At 63.8% G+C, this 23,133-nt stretch overlaps 3 protein-coding genes across 7 annotated transcripts; 1 reads left to right on the top strand and 2 right to left on the bottom strand.

The window, feature by feature from the left end:
• The first annotated feature begins 1,620 nt into the window (after positions 1-1,620).
• On the top strand, positions 1,621-5,631 carry PEA15 (proliferation and apoptosis adaptor protein 15). The gene is made up of 4 exons (XM_034071181.1): positions 1,621-1,694; positions 3,722-3,895; positions 4,727-4,882; positions 5,432-5,631. The coding sequence occupies exons 2-4, from the start codon at positions 3,724-3,726 to the stop codon at positions 5,494-5,496; spliced, it is 393 nt and encodes a 130-aa protein (XP_033927072.1). The 5' UTR covers positions 1,621-1,694; positions 3,722-3,723; the 3' UTR covers positions 5,497-5,631.
• Positions 5,632-7,060: 1,429 nt separating this feature from the next.
• DCAF8 (DDB1 and CUL4 associated factor 8) lies at positions 7,061-16,330 on the bottom strand. Of its 4 annotated transcripts, none has more exons than XM_034071264.1 (14): positions 16,206-16,330; positions 15,154-15,196; positions 14,021-14,091; positions 13,295-13,953; positions 11,990-12,130; positions 11,753-11,847; positions 10,805-10,915; positions 10,287-10,359; positions 10,055-10,112; positions 9,863-9,970; positions 9,493-9,623; positions 8,769-8,888; positions 8,550-8,681; positions 7,061-7,198 (listed from the first exon to the last, which is right to left on the bottom strand). In XM_034071264.1, exons 3-14 carry the CDS (start codon positions 14,067-14,069, stop codon positions 7,085-7,087), a joined length of 1,791 nt encoding a protein of 596 aa, XP_033927155.1. In that variant the 5' UTR covers positions 14,070-14,091; positions 15,154-15,196; positions 16,206-16,330; the 3' UTR covers positions 7,061-7,084. The 4 variants fall into 4 exon arrangements, with proteins under 4 accessions (XP_033927155.1, XP_033927156.1, XP_033927154.1 ...); XM_034071265.1 differs by having other exon boundaries at positions 16,221-16,314; XM_034071263.1 differs by lacking the exon at positions 16,206-16,330 and having other exon boundaries at positions 8,565-8,681; positions 15,154-15,362.
• Positions 16,331-17,303: 973 nt separating this feature from the next.
• PEX19 (peroxisomal biogenesis factor 19) lies at positions 17,304-22,555 on the bottom strand. 2 transcript variants are annotated; one of them, XM_034071176.1, is made up of 8 exons: positions 22,467-22,555; positions 21,327-21,418; positions 20,703-20,868; positions 19,739-19,824; positions 19,489-19,653; positions 18,550-18,726; positions 17,494-17,538; positions 17,304-17,408 (listed from the first exon to the last, which is right to left on the bottom strand). In XM_034071176.1, the coding sequence occupies exons 1-8, from the start codon at positions 22,525-22,527 to the stop codon at positions 17,355-17,357; spliced, it is 846 nt and encodes a 281-aa protein (XP_033927067.1). In that variant the 5' UTR covers positions 22,528-22,555; the 3' UTR covers positions 17,304-17,354. The 2 variants fall into 2 exon arrangements, with proteins under 2 accessions (XP_033927067.1, XP_033927068.1); XM_034071177.1 differs by lacking the exon at positions 17,494-17,538.
• Between the last annotated feature and the right edge of the window lie 578 nt (positions 22,556-23,133).

Genomic DNA, 23,133 nt, shown 5'->3' on the forward strand with positions numbered 1-23,133 from the left:
ACTTGTTGCCTGATGCTCTTCCATGTCCCCCCTTGAGTATGTGGGTCCCCAGCATCCCCTGAGGGGCACAACAGAGCTGGGGGGGGGGGGGGGGTGTCCATCCCATGGTGGGGACACTGGTGGGGACTGGGGGACACTGGTGGGATGGGTGACTGCACCTGAATGGCACTGGGGAGGTGGTTGCCATAGGAGGTGGTTGCCATGGGGATATGTTGCCATGGGAGATGGCTGCCATGGAGAGGCAGTTGCCATGGGGAGGTCATTCCCATGGGAGACTGTTGCCAAGGGGAGGTCGTTGCTATGGGGAGGTTGTTGCCAGGGGGGCAGGTTGCCATGGGAGGTGGTTGCCATGGGAGGTAGTTGCCATAGGGAGGTGGCTGCCATGGGGAGGTCGTTACCATAGGGACAGGTTGCCATGGGGAGGTCGTTGCCATGGGGACAGGTTGCCATAGGGAGATCATTGCCATGGGAGGTGGTTGCCATGGGGAGGTCGTTGCCATGGGGAGGTGGCTGCCATGGGAGGTGGTTGCCATGGGAGGTGGTTGCCATGGGGAGGTCGTTACCATAGGGACAGGTTGCCATGGGGAGATCATTGCCATGGGAGGTGGTTGCTATGGGAGGTGGTTGCCATGCAGAGGTTGTTGCCATGGGGAGACGGTTGCCATGAGGAGGTGGTTGCCATGGGGAGGTGGTTGCCATGGGGTGGTCGTTGCCATGGGGACAGGTTGCCATGTGAGGTGGTTGCCATGGAGAGGTCATTGCCATGGGGAGACGGTTGCCATGGGGACATGTTGCCATGGGGAGGTTGTTGCCATGGGGACAGGTTGCCATGGTGAGGTGGTTGCCATGGGGAGGTTGTTGCCATGGGGACAGGTTGCCATGGTGAGGTGGTTGCCATGGGGAGGTGGTTGCCATGGGGAGGTGGTTGCCATGGGGACATGTTGCCATGGGGAGGTTGTTGCCATGGGGACAGGTTGCCATGGTGAGGTGGTTGCCATGGTGAGGTGGTTGCCATGGGGAGGTCGTTGCCATGGGGAGGTTCTGTCCAGGGCAACCACAGCCTCTGGATGGGGGTTCCCACAGGGATGGGGGGTCCCCCTGAACCCCGCAGGGTCTGACAGGAGCCAGAGCATCCTCAGCCGCGGGGGGGTCGGGGGGAGGCTCCGGATGTTCCCACAGCCTTAATCCGATGGGATCAACCCCCCCGCGGCCTCAATCCCGCTGCAGGAGGGGGGGACCCTCCCCACCCCCCCTTCAGCCCCATCTGAGCTCCCTCACGGGAGGGTCCCGGGGGGGGGGTCCGGAGGGGGGGGGTGATTTTGGGGTGCACGAGCTCAAACCCACGTTTGGGACCTGGGTTAGGGCATGAGGATGAGGATGGCTCCGACGGCCCCATCCCTGTGGTGCCATTGACACCCCCATTGTGTCCCATGGGGGGGGGTTTGGGGGGACCAGAGACCCCCCCCCCCATAACCGGGCGAGGCCCTCGTGCAAGAGCCCCCATAGGAGCCCCCTCGTGAAGGACTCACCCGCTCCCGTCCCTCCCCTCCCAAGCCCCGCCCCCTTGGCCACGCCCCGTTAGGCCCCGCCCACCACCAGGGCCCCACCCGGTTAAGCCCCGCCCCTCTGCTCAGAGCGGCAGCACCGAGAGCCCCGAGCGGCTGCACCGGCACCGGCACCGCCAGCCCCGGCCGGTGAGTGCATATGGGGGGGGGGGGGGGGGACCGGGGGGGGGGGGTCCCACCGGGCACCGGCACCGGCAGCGGAACCGGGCCCGGATGGAGATGGAGACCGCGGCCGCCGCCTCCATCCGGTCCCGATCCCGATCGCTCGGTGTTAACCCCTCTCCGGTACAACCACACCGCCCCCCCCCCCCCCCCCCCGTTAACCCCCCTCCCGTTAACCCCCCCCCCAGCCGTGATCCCCCCCCCCCCCCCCCACTTCCCTTTCCCCCCGCGCCGGGACTCGAACCCGTGACCCACAGCGCGGGGGGGGCCGCGCTCCACCCGGTGCCACCCGGTGCCGGTCCCCACCCGGGCCACGTAACACACGGGGGGACCCCCCCTTGAGACCCGAGGGGGGGCCCAGATGTGCCCCAGATGTGGGATGATGCTGGGAGGGGATGGGGGGGTCGTGTGTGTGCCCCCCCCGTCCGTGGGGCCGGGACTCGGTGGGGCGGGGGGCACACAAAGGCCTCTTGTCCCCATGGGGGGGATCTGGGGGGGGGATTAATCGCGTCCTGTTATCTCCACCACAACACGGGGGGGATTAATCGCCCCCCACCCTTCCCTATGAAAGGGCCCCGCGAGGCCCCGCCCCTTTATGAATATTCATGAGGCGATTTGCATGGGAAGAGTGAATGAGGAGGGGGGGGTCCCACGGTGGGGGGGGGGGTTGGGCATCCCTTTTCCCCCCTATGGAGCCTGGGAATGGGCACGCGGCCACGGCGGGGGGGGGGGGGGGGGGGGGCCCATCCCCCATCCCCATTCCCCCCCCCACTGTCCCCCCCCTCCCGGAAGGACCCAACGTCCGGGCCAAGGGCTGAGTCATCGGCGGCCTTAAAGGGGCCGGACACGCTCCGGGGGGGGGGGCACGGGGGGGGTCACATGTGAGTGTGAGCGTGGTGCACGCGTGTGCCCACGTGCGGGTGCAGGGGGGGTGTTTATTGGGGGGGGGGGTGCGCATGCGTGCACGTGTCTGTGTCCGTGTGTCCATGTGTCCGTGCGTCCTCTGTTCCCCCCCCCCACTTCCATGTGTGTCTCTCGTGGGGTGCCCCCTCCCCACCATACAAACAACCCCCCCCCCGAGCACCCACGGGTGTCACTATGGGGCAGGGATGCTGCGATCGCCACGGCAACCGCATCCCTAGGGTGGGTGGCAGTGGTTGCCATGGTGACTGAGGAGCAACAGGAGAGAGGGGTGACCCTCCCCTTATACACACACCCCCCCCACCCCATGGAATCTGGGTGCTGGGGGGGGGGGGGGTCAGACCCGATGGGGGTGCAAGGCCAGGAAGGGTCCCCCCCATCCCTGTCACATCCCATGACCATCACATGAGTCATGGGCCTGTGGAGCATGGGAGCGTGTTGGGGGGTGACACACACACACATTGGGGGGTGACACACGCGTGTTGGGGGTGACACACACACACACACATGTTGTGGGTGACACACACGTGTTGGGGGTGACACACACACACACACATGTTGTGGGTGACACACACGTATTGGGGTGACACACACACACACACACATTGGGGGGTGACACACACGTGTTGGGGTGACACACACACACACGTTGGGGGGTGACACACACGTGTTGGGGTGACACACACACACACATTGGGGGGTGACACACACGTGTTGGGGTGACACACACACACACGTTGGGGGGTGACACACACGTGTTGGGGATGACACACACGTATTGGGGGTGACACACACACACATGTTGGGGTGACACACACATACACGTTGGGGGGTGACACGTATTGGGGGTGAGACACACACACACACGTTGGGGGTGACACACACACGCATGTTGGGGGGTGACACACACGTGTTGAGGGTGACACACATGTTGGGGGTGACACACACACATGTTGGGGGGTGACACACACACACACACACACGTGTGGGCTGAGGCCGGTCCGCCAGTGCCGCTGGTGCCACTGGTGCCACTGGTGCCACTGGTGACACTGGTGACACTGGTGGTGGCGCAGCCATGGCCGAGTACCGCAGCCTCCTGGAGGAGCTGGCCCAGAACATCACAGCCGAGGACCTGGAGCAGCTCAAGTCTGCCTGCAAGGAGGACATCCCGAGCGGGGAGAGTGAGGCCATCGCCACCAGCCAGCACTGGTTCAGCTTCCTGGAGAAGCACGGCAAGCTGGGACCAGGTGGGACCCGGCCTCACCCCGGCCTCACCCCCGGCCTGGTGCCTTCATCCCTGCCCTGTGTCCCCGTCTTCCTCCCGGTTCTGGCCCTGCTCCATGAGGTCCCAGCCCCGTTCTCCATCCCACCCACGTCCCCTCTACCGGTCATTGGTCATTGCCCTCATCCTCCTAAGTCTCCCTTCCCCATCCCCATCCGGGTCCCATCCCCATCCTGGTCCCATCCCCATCCTGATCCCATCTCCCATCCTGGTCCCATCCCCATCCTGATCCCATCTCCCATCCTGGTCCCATCTCCCATCCTGGTCCCACCTCCCTTCCTGGTCCCATCCCCATCTTGGTCCCACCACTCTTCCCTGTCCAGGTCTCCATCCCCATCCCCTCTCCTTGTTCCAGTCCTTGTTCAATTGCCACCCCTGGGTCCCATCCCATCCCGGTGTCCCCACCCTGGTGTCCCCATCCCAGTGTCCCGGTGACGCGGTGCCAGTGACGCGGTCCCAGTGACACGGTCCCGGTGTCGGTGTCCCGGTGACGCGGTGCCAGTGATGGTGTCCCGGTGACGCGGTCCTGGTAATGCAGTACTGGTGATGCGGTGCCGGTGACGGTGTCCCGGTGTCGCTGTCCCAGTGACGCGGTCCCGGTGTCGGTGTCCCGGTGACGGTGTCCTGGTGATGCGGTGCCGGTGACAGTGTCCTGGTGTCGGTGTCCCGGTAACACGGTGCCAGTGGCGGTGTCCCGGTGACGGTGTCCCGGTGACGGTGTCCCGGTGTCGGTGTCCCGATAACACGGTGCCAGTGGCGGTGTCCTGGTGACGGTGTCCCGGTGTCGGTGCCGCAGACACCCTCTCGTACGTGGAGCACATCTTCGAGATCTCGCGCCGCCCGGACCTGCTGACCACGGTCGTGCGGTACCGAACACACGTGCTCAAGATCTCGGAGGAGGACGAGGTGGACACGAAGCTCACGCGCATCCCGAGCGCCAAGAAGTACAAGGGTGAGGGGACCCCACATGGGGACAGGGACATCCCATGGTGACAGAAGCACCCCATAGGAACAGGGACATCCCTGGGGACAGGAGCATCCATGGGGATGGGGACGGGAGCATGCATGGGGACAGGAACACCCCTGGGGACAGGAGCACCCCATAGGAACACAGTCATCCCATGGGAACAGGGACATCCCTGGGGTTAGGAGCATCCATGGGGACAGGAGCATCCATTGGGATGGGGACCTCCCATAGTGACAGAAGCACCCTATAGGAACAGGGACACCCCATAGGAACACAGTCATCCCATGGGAACAGGGACATCCCTGGGGACAGGGACCCCACACTGGGACAAGGACACCCATGGGGACAGGGAACTCCTGTAGGGCCAGGAGCACCCCATAGGAACAGGAACAGTCCATGGGGACAAGCACATCCCATAGGGACAGGAGCCTTCCCTGAGAACATGGCCATAAGGAGCCCCCATAGGGACCAGGACCCCCCCATAGTACCAATGGGGGGGGGGGGGGCTCCCCTCTAACCCCCCCCCCCCCACAGACATCATCCGGCAGCCATCGGAGGAGGAGATCATCAAACTGGCGCCCCCCCCCAAGAAAGCCTGAGGGGGGGGGGCAGGAGAAGGAGCTGGATGGAGGCTGTGCCCCCCCCATGTCCCCCACCCCCTCCGGCCCGGGGGGGGGCACCACTGTCACTAACCAAGTCTTAACACCCCCCCCGGGGGGGCCGTGTGTGTGTGTGTGGGGAGGGGGGGGGGCGCTTTGCTATTCCCAGGGGACCCCCAGCACCCCCCCCCCCCCCGAAGCAGGATCAGGCCCCCCCCCCATAGCTGAGGGGGGGAGGGGGGGGGGTGACAGCACCAGGACCCCCCCCATGGCGCGGGGGGGGGGGGGCACACACAGGGATGAAGGATGGAGCAGGTCGGGAGGGAGGCGAGGAGCAGGTTTGGGGGGGGGGTCCCCATTGACCCCCCCAGAGGTTGGAAGTGAATGGAACAGGAGGTGATGGGGGGGAACCCCCAAACCCCCACTTTGGTCGGGGGGGGGGGGGGGCCGGATAGGCGGACATTGGAAGGGGGGGGTGGAAGGAGCCCCCCCAGTGCCATGGTGGGGGGGGGGGCACAAGGCGCAGCCCCCCCCCCAGTGTGTGTGTGTGTGTGTTGGGGGGGTCGGGGTCAGCTCTAGCTACTAACCCGGGGGGGGCACCGCGGGGGGGGCACCGCAGAGTTTATGTTAATATATTTTATTTAATAAAAGCTAAAACCCGCCCCCCCCGCGCCCCCCCCCTCATTGGCCCTTCACCCCTCCCCCCCCCCGCTGGGACATGGGGGGGGGGGGCACACACACAGTGACCCCCACTATGGGGGGTGCTCCCTGCTTTAACCCCCCCCCAGTTCATAAATAGGGGGAGAATGGGGGGGGCTGGGGATGGAAGTGGGGGGGCACACATAGATGGCATGGAGGGGTCACGAGGGGGGGGTCATTGGGGGGGTCATTGGGGGGGGTCATTGGGGGGCACACGGGGCCTCTCTTGGCTGCTTTATTGCATTTATATATAATATAGATTCAACTCTTACAATCGATTCCCCGCGGGGGGGGGACGAGGGGGGGTTGAGCACATATAAAATTAGGCCTCTAACAGTGACCCCCCCCTCCCAAACCCCCCCCACGTCCTCCCCCCCCCCAAAAACCAACTCAGTCTCTGTCAAAGCAACAGAAAACGGTTGGGGGGGGTCCGGGGGGGGCCACACGAAGTGCAAATCACTGATATGTACAAACCAGACAAGCAGCGCTCTGCAAACCCCCCCCCACAATGAGGGGCAATGGGGGGGGCACCCCCATGTGTCCCCCCTTCACCCCCTGGGGGGGGGCAAGAGCCCTGAAGAGCACAAGGGGAGGGTGCTCCCCCCCCCCCAGAAAAGTGGGAGGGGCCACGGGTTGGGTTGCCCCCCCCCCCAAAGCAGGATAAAGGGGGGGGCACATTAGTATAAAAATCCCCCCCCACCAGTGCTGGGGGGACCCCCAAGGTGAGGCTGTGCCATGGGGGGGGGGTGAGGATGGATGGGGGGGACATGGGGGGGGGGCATTAAGTCAATCCAAAGCTCCATGTGTTAGTGGGGGCGGTGCGTGGCCGGAGCCCCCCCCCCGCGGTGCTGGGTTGGGGGGGGGGGGGTCCGGGTTTTGGGGGGGGGGCTCACGATGGCATACACTGAACCCGGTCCGGACCTTCCTCCTCCTCATCCGATGTGTCCGAGGAGCTTGGGGACTCATCCGAGTCTGCATCCGGGGCTCCGGGGTCCCGGCGGCGCTGGGGGGGCACAGGGGGTCAATGGGGGGGGTTAAAGGGGGGGTACACATAAGGGGGTGAATGGGTTGTGAGGGGGGTTCAAGGGGGGGCACATATAAGGGGGTGAATGGGTTGGGGGGGGCATACATAAGGGGGTGAATGGTTTGGGGGGGTTCAAGGGGGGCACACATAAGGGGGTGAATGGGTTGGGGGGTTCAAGGGGGGGCACACATAAGGGGGTGAATGGGTTGTGAGGGGGGTTCAAGGGGGGCACACATAAGGGGGTGAATGGGGTGGGGGGGTTCAAGGGGGGGCACACATAAGGGGGTGAATGGGGTGGGGGGGTTCAAGGGGGGGCACACAAAAGGGTGTGAATGGGGTGGGGGTCAAGGGGGGCACATATAAGGGGGTGAATGGGGGGGTTAAAGGGGGGGCACACATACGGGGGTGAATGGGGTGGGGGGGGTTCAAGGGGGGGAACACAAAAGGGTGTGAATGGGGTGGGGGTCAAGGGGGGGCACATATAAGGGGGTGAATGGGGTGGGGGGAGTTCAAGGGGGGGCACACATAAGGGGGTGAATGGGTTGGGGAGGGTTCAAGGGGGACACACATAAGGGGTGAATGGGTTGGGGGGGTTAAAGGGGGGCACACATAAGGGGGTGAATGGGTTGGGGGGGTTCAGGGGGGGGACACATAAGGGGGTGAATGGGTTGGGGGGGTTCAGGGGGGGGACACATAAGGGGGTGAATGGGTTGGGGGGGTTCAGGGGGGGCACACATAAGGGTGTGAATGGGTTGGGGGGCTCAAGGGGGGGCACACATGAGGGTGTGAATGGGTTGGGGGGGTTCAAGGGGGGGCACACATAAGGGGGTGAATGGGTTGGGGGGCTCAAGGGGGGGCACACATAAGGGGGTGAATGGGTTGGGGGGCTCAAGGGGGGGCACACATAAGGGGGTGAATGGGTTGGGGGGCTCAAGGGGGGGCACACATAAGGGGGTGAATGGGTTGGGGGGCTCAAGGGGGGGCACACATGAGGGTGTGAATGGGTTGGGGGGGTTCAAGGGGGGGCACACATAAGGGGGTGAATGGGTTGGGGGGCTCAAGGGGGGGCACACATAAGGGGGTGAATGGGTTGGGGGGCTCAAGGGGGGGCACACATAAGGGGGTGAATGGGTTGGGGGGCTCAAGGGGGGGCACACATAAGGGGGGTGAATGGGTTGGGGGGCTCAAGGGGGGGCACACATAAGGGGGTGAATGGGTTGGGGGAGTTCAGGGGGGGCACACATAAGGGTGTGAATGGGTTGGGGGGCTCAAGGGGGGGCACACATAAGGGGGTGAATGGGTTGGGGGGCTCAAGGGGGGGCACACACACATGTATGGCACCCACCCGGTGGTGGCGGCGCTGGCGCAGGTGGTGCATGAGGAACCAGAGCATGTGGCTGTCGAACATGTCAGTGTGATGCAGACTGTCCTCATCCCGCTCCAGCTTGTTCTTCTTGATCACCTACGGGACTGGGGGGGTCAAAGGGGGGGCTCGAGGTGTGTGTCCCCCCCCCCCATCATTGCCAAGGGGGCTGGGTGGGGGTCTCACCTCCCGCAGCCCCACAAGCTCCGTGGGGGTCTCGGCTGTGGGGGCCCAGATCTTGACGTCGTGGTCCAGGCCACTGGTGGCCAGGACGGGGAGATGGGGATGGGGCTCCAGGCAGTTCACCTGCGGGGGGGGCACCCATGAGCCCATCGGGTGCCCCCCCATGGGTGCCCCCCCCAAGCCAGCACCCCTGCAGGGTGAGCGTGAGGGTGCTGGGATCCATTGGGATGTGGGGGCCTGGGGGAGGGGGATGCACAGCAGGGGGGTCCCCACTGTGCCCTCAGGCATGGGATGGAGCTGACACCATGCATGGAGCACAGGCGATCCCTGTGGTGGCAAATGGGAAGGGGCTGGATCCAGGGAATGGGAAGGGGCTGGATCCACAGAGTGGGAAGGGGCTGGATCCATGGGATGGGAAGGGGCTGGATCCACAGAATGGGAAGGGGCTGGATCCATGGGATGGGAAGGGGCTGGATCCACAGAATGGGAAGGGGCTGGATCCATGGGATGGGAAGGGGCTGGATCCAGGGAATGGGAAGGGGCTGGATCCAGGAGATGGGAAGGGGCTAGATCCAGGGAATGGGAAGGGGCTGGATCCATGGGATGGGAAGGGGCTGGATCCAGGAGATGGGAAGGGGCTGGATCCAGAGGATGGGAAGGGGCTGGATCCAGAGGATGGGCAGGAGCTGGATCCATGGGATGGGAGCAGGAGGAGCTGGGCACTCACCACTCCACCCTTGTCACCTTCCATGAACTGCACGATCTGGCAGGAGGATTTCTCCCACAGGAAGATGTGGCCACAGTCGCTGCCGCTCACCACAAACTCACTTTTGGGGCCGTAGAAATTCACTCCTTTCACTTGGGAACGAGGGAAACGGGTGTGGGATGAGGGCGGCATTCCCAGAGCCAATCCCGTCCCTCGCCATGAGCCCCATCCCTGCTGGAGCCTGAACCAGAGCAGCTCTTCCATCCCCAGCACCACAGCTCAGCTCCATCCGGGAACAGTTTGTGTGAAGGGACCCCAAAAGGAAACCCAAGCAGTGGGAATACCCCAAAGGATGGGAATGCTCCTCCCTACCTGCTCCCTGTGCCCTTACCCGTGGCATTATTGCGGTGTCCCTTGTACCTCTTGATGTACTCGGCCCCGTCGCTGTGGGAGGAGTTGAAGAGGTAAATGTCCTCATCGTTGTAGCTGGCCAAGAGCTCTGGGGGGGACGGGAGAGACGGGGTCAGCACATGGGGGTGCTGAACCCCCCATGCCGGTGCTGCGGTGCCCGGTGCTCACTCACCGGAGCCGTCGTGGCTGTAGACCAGGCAGGTGATGTTGGCTTTGGACTCGCTGTTCACCTGGGGGGAGCACAGACACGTCTGTTCCTGCTCATCCTCCTCCTCACACCGTGCCGGGAGCTCGGCACGCTACCAACGTGCTATGGGCACTGGCACCGGCACCGGAGCCTTTGGGAGCTCTGGAGCAAGGATTCAACCGGAGCCGGAGCTGACACCACAGCACCAGGTCCTTACCAAGTGGTGTGGGCAGAACTTCTTGAGGACTCCGTTGTTCTCGTTCTCATCTATCCTCCGCTGGTCATAAATCCTATGGGAAGAAGGGCAGGAATGTGGTTGGGATACCTCAGCCAAAGCAGCTCCATGTGTCCCCCTTCCCTCTGCCCCGATGCCATGGGCTGGTTCGGAGCAGGCTCTGAGCCCACGGGGAGCCCAGTGATGCTCCACTGGGAACTGGGATCACTGGGAATGCTGCTTGGCACCATTGCGGAGCTGAAACTGGGACAGTCAGAGAGCCTTAATCCCATGCAGCTGCACACCAGGAGCAATGGGGTTTGTCATCCCATGGATGGATCCCAGGAGAGCAGATCCAGGGCTAAACCTCAGAGGATCCAAATCCTCAAATATGGAATAGTTTGGGTTGAAGGGAACCTTAAAGCTCCTCGGGACACTTCCCACCAGACCAGGTTGCTCTGAACCCCATTCCTCTTGGAAGCATGAAGTGGAGCCCATCCCTTAGCACCGGTTGGACTCACCTGATGAACTGGTCTCTGCCACCCACAGCAAACTGGTAGGTGTTGGCGGGGTTGACATAGATGGTGTACAGTCCCACCTTCTTCTCCTTCTCCTTGGTCACCACCAGTTTCCTTGAAGAGATGCAGAAGAACAATAACAACCCGACAACAACACCACCACCACAACCACCTCCACTGCCAAGCAGGCTCCAGCTGGGACAACAGGCGCTGCACAGGCAGCGTGGGATGGATGGATGCCAGGGCAGAAGCGCTGTGCTGCTGTCTTCCCCTCACCCATCTCGTTGTAACAATGCCCAGATCTCACACAATCCCATCCCCCCTTCCCCCAGGAGCTCCTGTTTCGGCTCCATGGACACAAAGACTGGGATTAAAGGTTTGGAAAGGCCCCGGAGGGGGTTTTGTCCTGGTGATGAAACAGGGAAAGCTCCAGCCAAAAACATTCGCATGGAGGAATGAACCCAAACACCAAAGCTTTGGATTTACAGCATCTCCCAAATGAGACTGGAAAAGCACCAGACACCAAATACAGGTGGAAGTGGTGCTGGAGCTCACAGGGGGCATTGCTGTTCCCTGTCCCATCCCGGGGGTTCCAATCCCTTGGCCAATGAGCCAGGTTCAGAGAATCCTGGAATGGTTTGGGTTGGAAGGGAGCTTAAAGCTCATCTAAAGCCATGGGCAGGGACCCTTCCACTGGAGCAGGATGCTCCAACCTGGCCTTGAGCCCTGCCAGGGATGGGAAGGCTTCTCCCCCCAACCCATTCCAGTGTCCCACCCCACTCCCAGGGCAGGCTCCATGCCCTGTGGGGCTGCCCCTTTGCCCACTTGCAGCCCACCAAAGAGGCAGGAACCCAGCAGAACCCACAGCCCTCTCTGGCCAAAGCCCAGCCTAGAGCCTGGATCTCCCTGTGGAGCATCCCTGGGGATGGCAATGGGAAGGACAACACTCACGAGGCAGGTCGGTCTTGTCTCAGGTCGATGGTGAAGACGACAGCATCTTCACCTGCCGATAGGAAAGTGCATGGAGAATCCGGTTCTAGGGCCAGCTGGAAGATAAAGACTCGGCCATTGGTTCCCTTTGCACCCAACAACGTGGCGAGACCCCCGTTTGTCCCCACAAGCGGCACCCGGAGCCCTCGGCACCCTCCGAGCAGGAGGTTTTGGGGGTGCCCCCCCCCATGGGCTTACCTTGTGTGAGGCTCCCTTGTGCTGGGCCACCCGCTTGGTGTTCTTGCAGCACTGGGTGGCTGAGAGCTCAGCCACACGGACCTGCCCGTCCCGGGCACACATGGCCAGTGTGGAGTCACCACTGTTGGGCAGGAACTTGGCCTGGAAGAGAGCAAGCACCTTCAATGGGGAGCAGAACCTCTGTCGGCCCCCCATCCGTGAGCTCACATCCATAGGGAATGGCTGCAGAGCCCCAGCTCCATCCCAGCAAGGGCAGGGAGATGGGATGCATGGCATGGACATGCTGGAGGGGTGGGAAGAGGGAAGCTCTGTGGGGATCCCACCCCACAAGAGGGCATCCTGGTGGGTTGTGAGGGTTCTCATCACCAGCACCTTCCTCCTGCCCCAGCATCCAGCTGGAATTGTGGGGTGCTAGAGCAGGTCCCTGCCCAGCACAGGGGATCTCCAGTGGGAGACATCCCTACCCATGGCTTGGGGTTGGAACTGGATGCAGGGGGTTGGAATTGGATGCAGGGGGTTGGAACTGGATGCAAGGGGTTGGAATTGGACGCAGGGGGTTGGAACTGGATACAGGGAGTTGGAATTGGATGCAGGGGGTTGGAACTGGATGCAGGAGGTTGGAACTGGATGCAGGGGCTTGGAACTGGATGCAGGGGTTGGAACTGGATGCAGGGGTTGGAACTGGATGCAGGGGGTTGGAATTGGATGCAGGGGGTTGGAACTGGATGCAGGGGGTTGGAATTGGATGCAGGGGGTTGGAACTGGATGCAGGGAGTTGGAATTGGATGCAGGGGGTTGGAACTGGATGCAGGAGCTTGGAACTGGATGCAGGGGGTTGGAACTAACTGGATGCAGGGGGTTGGAACTGGATGCAGGGGGTTGGAACTGGATGCAGGGGGGTGGAACTGGATGCAGGAGGTTGGAACTGGATGCAGGAGGTTGGAACTGGATGCAGGGGGGTGGAACTGGATGCAGGAGGTTGGAACTGGATGCAGGGGGTTGGAACTGGATGCAGGGGGTTGGAACTGGATGATCTTAAGGTCCTTTCCAACCCAACCCATTCCAGGATTCTATGATCTGGCAATGACAGCACAAGGGGTGATGGGCTCAAACTGCAGCAGAGGAAGCTCAGACTGGAGAGGAGGAAGCTGTGAGGTTGCTGTGAGGGTGCTGAGGCACTGGGTGCCCATAGTGGTGAATGCCCCATCCCTGGCAGTGCTCAAGGCCAGGCTGGACACAGGGGTTTGGAGCATCCTGCTGGCTGGCAGTGGACGATCCCAAGCCCCTTCCCACCCCATTCCTCACCTGGAACACGTTGCTCTTGTGGCCGCTCTCAAACTCCAGCACCGGCCTCCTCCTCACCCAGTCCCAGACCACAACACGGAGGTCGTCGCTGCCGCTGGCGAGCCATGTGCCGCGCTGGTTAAAGTGCAGGGTGTTGACGCAGCCGGTGTGCGCCTCCAGCCCGTGCTGCAGGCGGAAGCGCTGCACGAAGACGCGGGCGCCGCAGGCCTCGGGCACGAAGCGGCTGCCGGAGCCCAGCTGGCGGTGCCGCAGCGCGGGGATGGCGCGCCAGCGCGGCCGTGGCAGCGCCGACGTCTCCGCCGACACCCACTGCTCCAGCGCCTGCTCGTCGTCCGACGAGTCCTGCTCGTGGCTGCTGCGCTTGCGGTGGCTGCGGCGCTGAGCGCGCTCCTCATCCTCCTCCTCCTCCTCCTCCTCGTCCAGCGCCCGGCTCTCCTCGGTGATGGAGTAGTGGCCGGTGTCGTCCATGCTGTCCGAGTCCTTCTCCTCGCCCGAGCTCTCGGTGTCCGTGTCCCGGCTGGTCTCCATGCTGGCGCGGGTGGGCCCCACGTCGTCCCCGGTGAGGCTCAGGCTCAGGTCTGAGGCTTCCACCTCGATGCCCGATGATGTCTCCCGGCCTTCCTCAGCCGACATCTCCTCGGGGCTGCTGGACAAGCTGCCTGTGGGCACACACACACCGTGAGCGGGTGTTGGGTGCAATGGGGGAAGCCCCAACCGTGGCCTTACCGTTCACGATGTCTGTCTTCCCGTCCATGCTGCTGCCTCTGTCTGACATGGTGGGATCCAGAGCGCGCAGCCTGTGGGGACAGAGCCAGGATGGGCTGAAGGAGCTGGAGGCTCATCCAGGTCCTTCCAGGGACCCTTCCACTGGAGCAGCTGCTCCAAGCCCCTGTGTCCAACCTGGCCTTGAGCACTGCCAGGGATGGGGCAGCCACAGCTGCTCTGGGCACCCTGTGCCAGCGCCTCAGCACCCTCCCAGGGAACAGCTTCTGCCTCAGAGCTCAGCTCAGCCTCCCCTCGGGCAGGTTCAAGCCATTCCCATTGTCCCATCCCTGCATCCCTTGTCCCAAGCCCCTCTCCAGGTTTCCTGCAGCCCCTTTAGGCACAGGAGCTGCTCTCAGGTCTCCCCTTCAGGAGCCTTCTCTTGTCCCGGCTGCCCCAGCCCAGCTCTCCCAGCCTGGCTCCTATGGGATCTGCTCCAGGCCCCTCCAGTGCTGCTGCCCCAGAGCCGGATGCAGGGGGGGTCCCACAGCAGAGGGGCAGGATCCCCCCCCCCCATGCCCCTGCTCCTGCCCTGGGGGTGCTCCCAGCACCTGGGGGGGTTCTGATTGTTCATGGGGAGCTCTTCCCCCCCAGTCATCCCCCAGGGCCCTTCTAAGACCAGACACCCAAGCTCTGTGCCCTCTGCTCTGTGCCAGCCTCACCAAGGGGAGGTGATGGCACCATGGGGCTGGGGCAGGCTCAGCACCCGCAGCAGTATCTGGATTGGATCCATGGGAAACATGGCTCCGTGTGTCACAGGCACCGGGATCCGGCTCCAGCACCGGCAGCTCCAGGAGGGAATTCCTTCCATCCCGAGCTCCATCCCAACCCATTCTGCTGGGAGCCAGAGGGACCCAGGCCCTGCTCCATGCAGCAACCCCACTGCATCCATGCATCCATCCATCACCTCCCTCAGTGCCCACAGGCCTCAGCAGCACCATCCCAAAGGCTTTTCCAGGTGCAGGGAATGCCATGACCCTGCTCCCGGTGCATTGACCCACAGCTCACAAGCAGGATGGATGCTCCAAGGAGAGCCCAACCACCTGGAGCATCCCATAGGAGCATCCCTATGGATCCGGGGGGGGGGTCCCACTCACCTGCACGGTGCTGCAGGAACAAGGGCTGGAGGTTCCTTGGCAGCTGATGGGAGCAAGAGGTTAAAGCAGGGACCGACCCCTGCTCCATTGGGAACCCCCCGGGACAATGGGATCGGAAGGGGGACAAGGGACAGGGTTTGGGGGGGGATGGATACAGACCCGAGGGCACCATGAGGGTGACAGGGACAGGAGGGAACCCCCAGATCCATGGGGGGCACGGGGGGGGGGGGGGGGGGGGAGAAGCCCCCGACCCCTCTTAAGGGGTGAGGAGCCCTTTGGGGCAACAGGAACCTGCCCTGGGGGTAACAGAGCCCCCCCCAAAGGCACAAGGATGCCCCTTAAAGGGGCAATGACACCCTCGGGTACAGGAGGGACCCCCTTAAAGGGGCACAGACCCCCTTAAAGGGGCAGTGACACCTTCGGGTGCAGGAGGGAGCCCCCCAAAAGCACAAGGATCCCCCTTAAAGGGGCAAAGACCCCCTCAGGTGCAGGAGTGACAACCTTAAAGGGGCATGGACCCCCTTAAAGGGGTAAAGAACCCCTCAGGTGCAGGAAGGACCCCCTTAAAGGGGCACGGACCCCCTTAAAAGGGCAAAGACCCCCTCGGTGCAGAAGGGACCCCCTTAAAGGGGTAAAGACCCCCTCAGGTGCAGGAAGGACCCCCTTAAAGGGGCACGGACCCCCTTAAAAGGGCAAAGACCCCCTCGGTGCAGAAGGGACCCTCTTAAAGGGGTAAAGACCCCCTCAGGTGCAGGAGGGACCCCCTTAAAGGAGCACAGACCCCCTTAAAGTGGCAATGACCCCCTCGGTTGCCCCCAAAGCAGCAGGGCCTCCCTCAGGCCCAGCGCCCTTCAGGCCTCAGCGGGCCCCCCCTGCCCGGTGACCCCCAGGGGCACGGCCGCTGCCACCGCCTCCCCTTAAAGGACCCCCCCGTTATCCCCGGGCCCGGTGCAGGGGGGGGGGGGGGGGGTTGCGCTGTGTCCGGTACCGGAGCCCCCGGTGGGGCCCGGACGGACCCGGAGGGGGCGGGGGGAGGGGGGCCCCGCACGCACCCGGTCCCACGGTACCGGCTCCCTCAGGCCCGGGGGGCAGCGGCCGCTGCTCGAGCCCCGGTTGCGGGCCCCGCCGCCGCCATCTTCCTGCGCCGCCTCCGCCGCTCGCCTTACGGCACCGCCGCCGCGCTTTACGGCAACGGGAGGGAGGGGGGGGGGGGGAGCGGCCCGGCGCGACACTCAGAGGCTCTACAGCGCGGTCGTCATGGCAACTGCGACCCCCCCCCCCTCCAGTGTTGCTATGGGGTCTTCGTGTGCCCCCAATGTCATTGTAGGGTCGCAGACCCCCCCATGTTGTTGTAGGGCCCCCCCCCAATGTTATTGCAGGGTCTCCTTATGCCCCCCCCCATGTTATTAGGGTCCCCTCCCATGTTATCGTAGGGTCCCCTTGTGTCCCCCCATGTTATTGGTGCCCCCCCCATGTTATTGTAGGGTCACTGTGCCCCCCCCCATGCAATTGTAGTGTCTCCTGTGTCCCCCCATGTTATTGGTGCCCTCCCCCCCCGTTATTGTGGGGTTTCCATGTGCCCCCCCCCATGTTATTGTAGGGTCACTGTGCCCCCCCATGTTATTAGGGTCCCCCCCATGTTATCATAGGGTCTCTATGTGCCCCCCCCATGTTACTGTAGGGTCTCCATGTGCCCCCCCATGTAATTGTAGGGTCTCTTTGTGTCCCCCCATGTTATTGGTGACCCCCCCCCGTTATTGTGGGGTCTCCATGTGCCCCCCCCATGTTATTGTAGGGTCACTGTGCCCTCCCCATGTTATTGGTGTGTGTTCCCCCCCTGTTATTGTGGGGTCTCCTTGTGCCCCCCCCATGTTATTGTAGGGTCACTGTCCCCCCCCATGTTATTGGTGTGTCCCCCCCCCATGTTATTGTAGGGTCACTCTGCCCTCCCCATGTTATTGGTGTGTCCCCCCCCCCATGTTATTGTAGCCTCTCCTTGCCCCCCCCCTCCTGCCTCAGTTTCCCCCTCCAGGCACCACCACCGTTACCAACACATTTATTGTGCACACCGAGGGGGGGTCACACACGCCCCATGGTCGGGGGGGGGGGCAAGGGGGGGGTGTCCCTGCACCCCCCCCCCCAACCCCCATCACCCCCCCCCCCCGTGCGCATTGGCTCCTCCTCCGTTGGGGGGGGGGACCCTACATGAGGCTGCACTGCTCCCCCCCCGGCAGCTCCATGTTGAACCCGGGGGGCTGATGGGGGGGAACGGGGGGGTCAGATGGGGTCAGGGTGCTTGGGGTGCCCCCCCCCCACCCCAACCCCCCCCATGGCACTCACCGTCTCCCCGGCCAGTTCCTTGGGTGGGTGCCCCAGGTCCTGCAGCTGGGGGGGGACATAGGGGGGTCAGGGGGGGTGGGATATGGGGGGTGAGGGGCATGGGGGGGGTGGGATATGGGGGGGACACAGGGGGGTCGGGGGGGGGGATATGGGGGGTGAGGGGCATGGAGGGGCCTGGGATATGGGGGGGACACAGGGGGGTCGGGGGGGGGGATATGGGGGGTGAGGGGCATGGGGGGGCCTGGGATATGGGGGGGACACAGGGGGGTCAGGGGGGTGGGATATGGGGGGTGAGGGGCATGGGGGGGCCTGGGATATGGGGGGGACACAGGGGGGTCAGGGGGGTGGGATATGGGGGGTGAGGGGCATGGGGGGGGATGGGTCTCTTTGGGGAGGTCTGGGGGGGTCAGGGTGGTTCTGGGGTGCAAAAGGGGTTGGGGAGGGTATGGGGTGGGGGGTGAAGGGGGGGTCAGGGTGTTTGTGGGTGTCTCAGGGTCTCTGGGGTGTCTCTAGCGGTCTATGGGGTGTCTGGGGGTGTCTGTGTGGGTGTCTCTATGGGGTGTCTCTAGGGGTGTCTATAGGGGTCTGTCTATGGGGTGTCTCTATGTGTGTCTCTATGGGTGTCTATGGCTATCTCTATGGGTGTCTCTATGGGTGTCTATGGGGTGTCTGTCTCTGGGTATCTCTAGGTGCCTATAGCAGTCTATGGGGTGTCTCCATGGGTGTCTATAGCTATCTCTATGGGTGTCTATGGGGTATCTGTCTCTGGGTATTTCTATAGGTGCCTATAGCAGTCTATGGGGTGTCTATGGGTGTCTCTATGCATATCTATGCAGTGTCTATGGGGTGTTGTCTCTACGGGTGTCTCTGGGGGTCTGTATATGGGATATCTGTGGGTGCCTCTATGGGTGTCTATGGGTCTCTATGGATCTCTAAAGGTCTCTATGGGTCTCTATGGGTCTCTATGGGTCTCTGTGGGTCTCTATGGGTCTCTAGGTGTCTCTATGGGTGTCTCTGTGTCTCTATGGGTCTCTATGGGTCGCTGTGTGTCGGCACCTGCTGCATGAGCCCCAGCAGGCTCTCGAAGCGCTGCCTCCGCTCATCCTCGGCCTCTCCCGGCCTCTCTGCCTCCAGCTGCTGACAGATGTGAGCCATGACCTGGAGCTGTGCCCGGTACCGCTCGTACTGCTCTGCCGGCAGCGCGGCCGCGTTCCGCTGGAGCCACTCGGGGTACTGCGGGGACAGTGGTACCGGTGACACCAGTGCTACCGGTCACAGGGGTACCGGTGACACCAACACCACACAGCGCTACCGGTCACAGGGGTACCGGTCACACCAACACCACACAGTGCTACCAGTCACAGGGGTACTGGTGACACCAGCACCACACAGCGGTACCGGTCACACCACCGCTACCGGTCACACCACCACCACACAACAGTACCAGTCACAGCGCTGGCACCCAGCAGTACCAGTCACAGTGAGGCTTACAGCGCTACCGGTCACACCAGCACCACACAGCACTAGGACACAGCAGTACCGGTCACAGCTGCACCACCCAGCGGTACCAGTCACAGAGCTGGGACACGGCGGTACCGGTCACACCAGCACCACACAGCGCTACCGGTCACAGCACTGTCATCCAGCGGTACCAGTGACACCAGCACCACCGGGTGACACCAGCACCGGAGCCACTCACGGTACTGTGGGGACACCAGCACCTGTCCCACCGGCACAACACCGTCTGGGTGACAGGACACCAGCACCGGCTCACACTGGTGTCCCCCACCCCCATCACCTACCGGCTGACACCAGCATCACCGTGTCAATGGAGCCACTCAGGGTACTGCCATAGGGTGACAGGACACCAGCATTGGGTCACACTGATACCACCCATTAGCATCACCCACCAGCACCAGTCACACCGGTACCATCCCACTGGCACCGGGTGACACCGGCACCACCCCACGCACACCCTGCCCCATAGAACCAGACCTTGTCGGTGATCTCCTTGAGCGAGGGGTAGAGCACGTCCTTGGACAGCAGGCTCTGCATGATGCTCCTCATGACGGGCAGGACGCTGCCTTCATCCCCATCACCCTCCTCCAGCCCCAGCCCCTCCAGCGCCTTCGCCAGCTCCTCCTCCGAGGCCGAAGAGCTCTGCGAGGGCAGCGTCAGCCCCATAGCACCGTGGGGCAGCCCCCAATGGGGGGCATGGACAGACCCCGCTATGGGGCAGCTGTACCTGTAGGTCACTGGCGTTCTTGGCCAGGCCGCTCAGTGTCTCCTTGAGGCAGGAGGTGAATTCCTGCTGTGATGCTGCATCACTGCCTGCGGTACCGGATACACCAACACCCCATGGGGGACACCCCTAAACCTTCTGCTATGGCGCTACCACAGCACCTGCTTGGCACAGTGTTACCGAACAGGCACCGGCGCACGGAGCACATCCCAGTACACGGAGCACATCCCAGTACCAGCACACAGAACCCATCCCAGCACACGGAGCCCATCCCAGTACTGGCACATGGAGCCCATCCCAGCACCCGGATCCCATCCCAGCACCCGGAGCCCATCCTGGCACCTGGATCCCATCCCAGCACCTGGATCCCATCCTGGCACCCAGAGCCCATCCCGGCACATGGAGCCCATCCCAGCACCGTCACCCAGAGCCCATCCTGGTGCCATCACCCAGAGCTCATCCCAGTACTGTCACATGGAGCCCATCCCATCACCCAGAGCCCATCCTGGCACCCGGAGCCCATCCTGGCACCGTCACCTAGAGCCCATCCCGGTGCCATCACCCGGACCCATCCCAGTGCCGTCACCCAGAGCCCATCCTGGCACCTAGAGCCCATCCCAGCACCTGGAGCCCATCCCAGTGCCATCACCTGGAGCCCATCCCAGCACCGTCACCCAGAGCCCATCCAGGCACCTGGAGACCATCCTGGTGCTGTCACATGGAGCCCATCCCGGCGCACGGAGCCCATCTCGGTGCCATCATCCAGAGCCCATCCTGGCACCCAGAGCCCATCCCATCACCCGGCTCCCATCCCATCACCCACTCCCATCCCAGCTCCATCACCTGCTCCCATCCCAGCTCCATCACCTGCCCCCATCCCAGCTCCATCACCTGCTCCCATCCCAGCTCCATCACCTGCTCCCATCCCAGCTCCATCACCAGCTCCAATCCCGTCTCCATCTCTCACCAACTCTTCCGGCCGCTTCCGAGAGCTTCTGGAACTGCTCCACCAGCTGCGGCTCCTCCCGCGCCAGCTCCTGCATGGCTCTATCGAACTCAGCTGCCGCCTGTGCCGCCAGCTCCCCCTCGAACAGCTCCTCGAAGAACCGTTCCTGAGCCGCGAACAGGGAGCCCTGCGGTGGGGGGGACTGATCAGTGCTGAGCCCCAGCCCCACAGCCGCCCTGACCCCCAACTTGTGGGGCTGGACCCACAACCCCCCCCAGTCCCACAGCCGCTGTGACCCACAACTTGTGGGGCAGGACCCACACCCCAGCCCCACAACCGCTGTGACCCCCAACTTGTGGGGCAGGACCCACACCCCAGCCCCACAACCGCCATGACCCCCAACTTGTGGGGCAGGACCCACAACCCACCCCCAGCCCCACAACCGCCGTGACCCCCAACTTGTGGGGCAGGACCCACAACCCACCCCCAGCCCCACAGCCGCCGTGACCCCCAACTTGTGGGGCAGGACCCACACCCCCCCCAGCCCCACAACCGCCGTGACCCCCAACTTGTGGGGCAGGACCCACAACCCACCCCCAGCCCCACAACAGCCGTGACCCCCAACTTGTGGGGCAGGACACTGACCTTGGCAGTGGTGCTGGGGGAGGGCTCGGGGCCGGAGCCGGGGGCAGGGGGAGGGGGGGGGGGCCGGGTCTTGTCGAAGTCATCCAAGGCACCTGAGGGGGGGGTGGGTGAGGAGGAGACCCCCTGGGGGGGGCAGAGGAGGTTTCTGCACCCGAATGACAGCCCCAGTGCAACCCAGTGAGTCCCAGTGCAGCCCAGTGAGACCCAGTGAGTCCCAGTGAGACCCAGTGCAGCCCAGTGAGCCCCAGTGAGTCCCAGTGAGCCCCAGTGAGACCCAGTGCAGCCCAGTGAGCACCAGTGAGACCCAGTGAGCCCCAGTGAGACCCAGTGCAACCCAGTGAGACCCAGTGCACACCAGTGAGCACCAGTGCACACCAGTGAGCACCAGTGCATCCCAATGAGCCCCAGTGTAAGCCAATGAGCCTCCGGCACTCCAATGACCCCCCATGCACCCCAATGTGACTCCTGCACCCCAATGAGCCCCAGTGTACCCCAATGAACACCTTACACCCCAACGAGCCCCTTGTATCCCAATGAACCCCAGTGTACCCCAACGTGCCCCCTGCACCCCAATGAGCCTCCTGCACCCCAATAAAACCCACTGTACCCCAGTGAGCCCACCCGCATCCCAACGAGCCCCAGTGTACCCCAATGAGCCCACCCGCACCCTAATGATCTCCCTTGTACCCCAATGACACCCATGCACCCATGACGCCCCCTGCACCCCAATAACCCCCATGAACCCCAATGAGCCCCCCTGCACCCCAATAACCCCCCATGCACCCATTACCCCCCCGCACCCGCAGGAGCCCCAGCCCCATTGCACCCCAATGAGCCCCATGCACCCAATGAGCCCCATGCACCCCAATAACCCTCCATGCGCCCCAATGAGCCCCATTGCACCCAATGACCCCCATGCACCCCAATGACCCCCATGCGCCCCAATGACCCCCATGCACCCAATGAGCCCCATGCACCCCAATAACCCTCCATGCACCCCAATGACCCCCATGCACCCAGTGAGCCCCCTGCACCCGTTACCCCCCACACCCACATGACCCCCAGCCCCATTGCACCCCAGTGACCCCCAGCTCCACTGCCCCCATTGACCCCCCCCCACCCCATTGACCCCCCCCTCACTCTCCAGCAGCGCCTCCAGCTCCGGGTCAGGCCCCGGCTCCGGGCCCGGCTCCGCCGCCATCTTTGCGCGGCTCCGCCTCCGCCGGGGGCGCGCCCGCCCCGCCCACCGCCTAAGCTCCGCCCACCCACAGAAGCTCCGCCCACCAACCGAAACTCCGCCTATTCACTGAAGCTCCGCCCACCGACCGAGGCTCCGCCCATTCGCTGAAGCTCCGCCCACCCACACTCCGAGGCCCCGCCCACCGCCGAAGCTCCGCCCATCCACTGAAGCTCCGCCCACCGGTCGAAGCTCCGCCTACCCGTCGAGGCCCCGCCCCTAACGCCGCAGTTGAGAGGCGCGCCCGCCAGGCGGCGCCGCAGTGCACGGAGCGGAGCGGCGGACCCCGACCCCAGAGGTTGGGGTCCAGGCTCTTGGGGGGGTCCCAGATGGGGGGTCCCAGATATGGGGGGGTCCCAGATGGGGGGGTCCAAGATGTGGGGGGGTCCTAGATGGGGGGTCCCAGATATGGGGGGGTCCCAGATATGGGGGGGTCCTAGATGTGGGGGGGCCCAGATGTGGGGGGGTCCCATATTTTGGGGTCTTCCCCCTCGGGGTCCCAGCTCTTGAGGACTTTTGGGGGGGCTCAAGAGGGTCTTGGGGGCTCATAGAGGGTTTTGGGGGGTTCTG

Source organism: Melopsittacus undulatus, chromosome 20 (genome assembly GCF_012275295.1).
Source record: "Melopsittacus undulatus isolate bMelUnd1 chromosome 20, bMelUnd1.mat.Z, whole genome shotgun sequence".
NCBI lineage: Eukaryota > Metazoa > Chordata > Aves > Psittaciformes > Psittaculidae > Melopsittacus > Melopsittacus undulatus.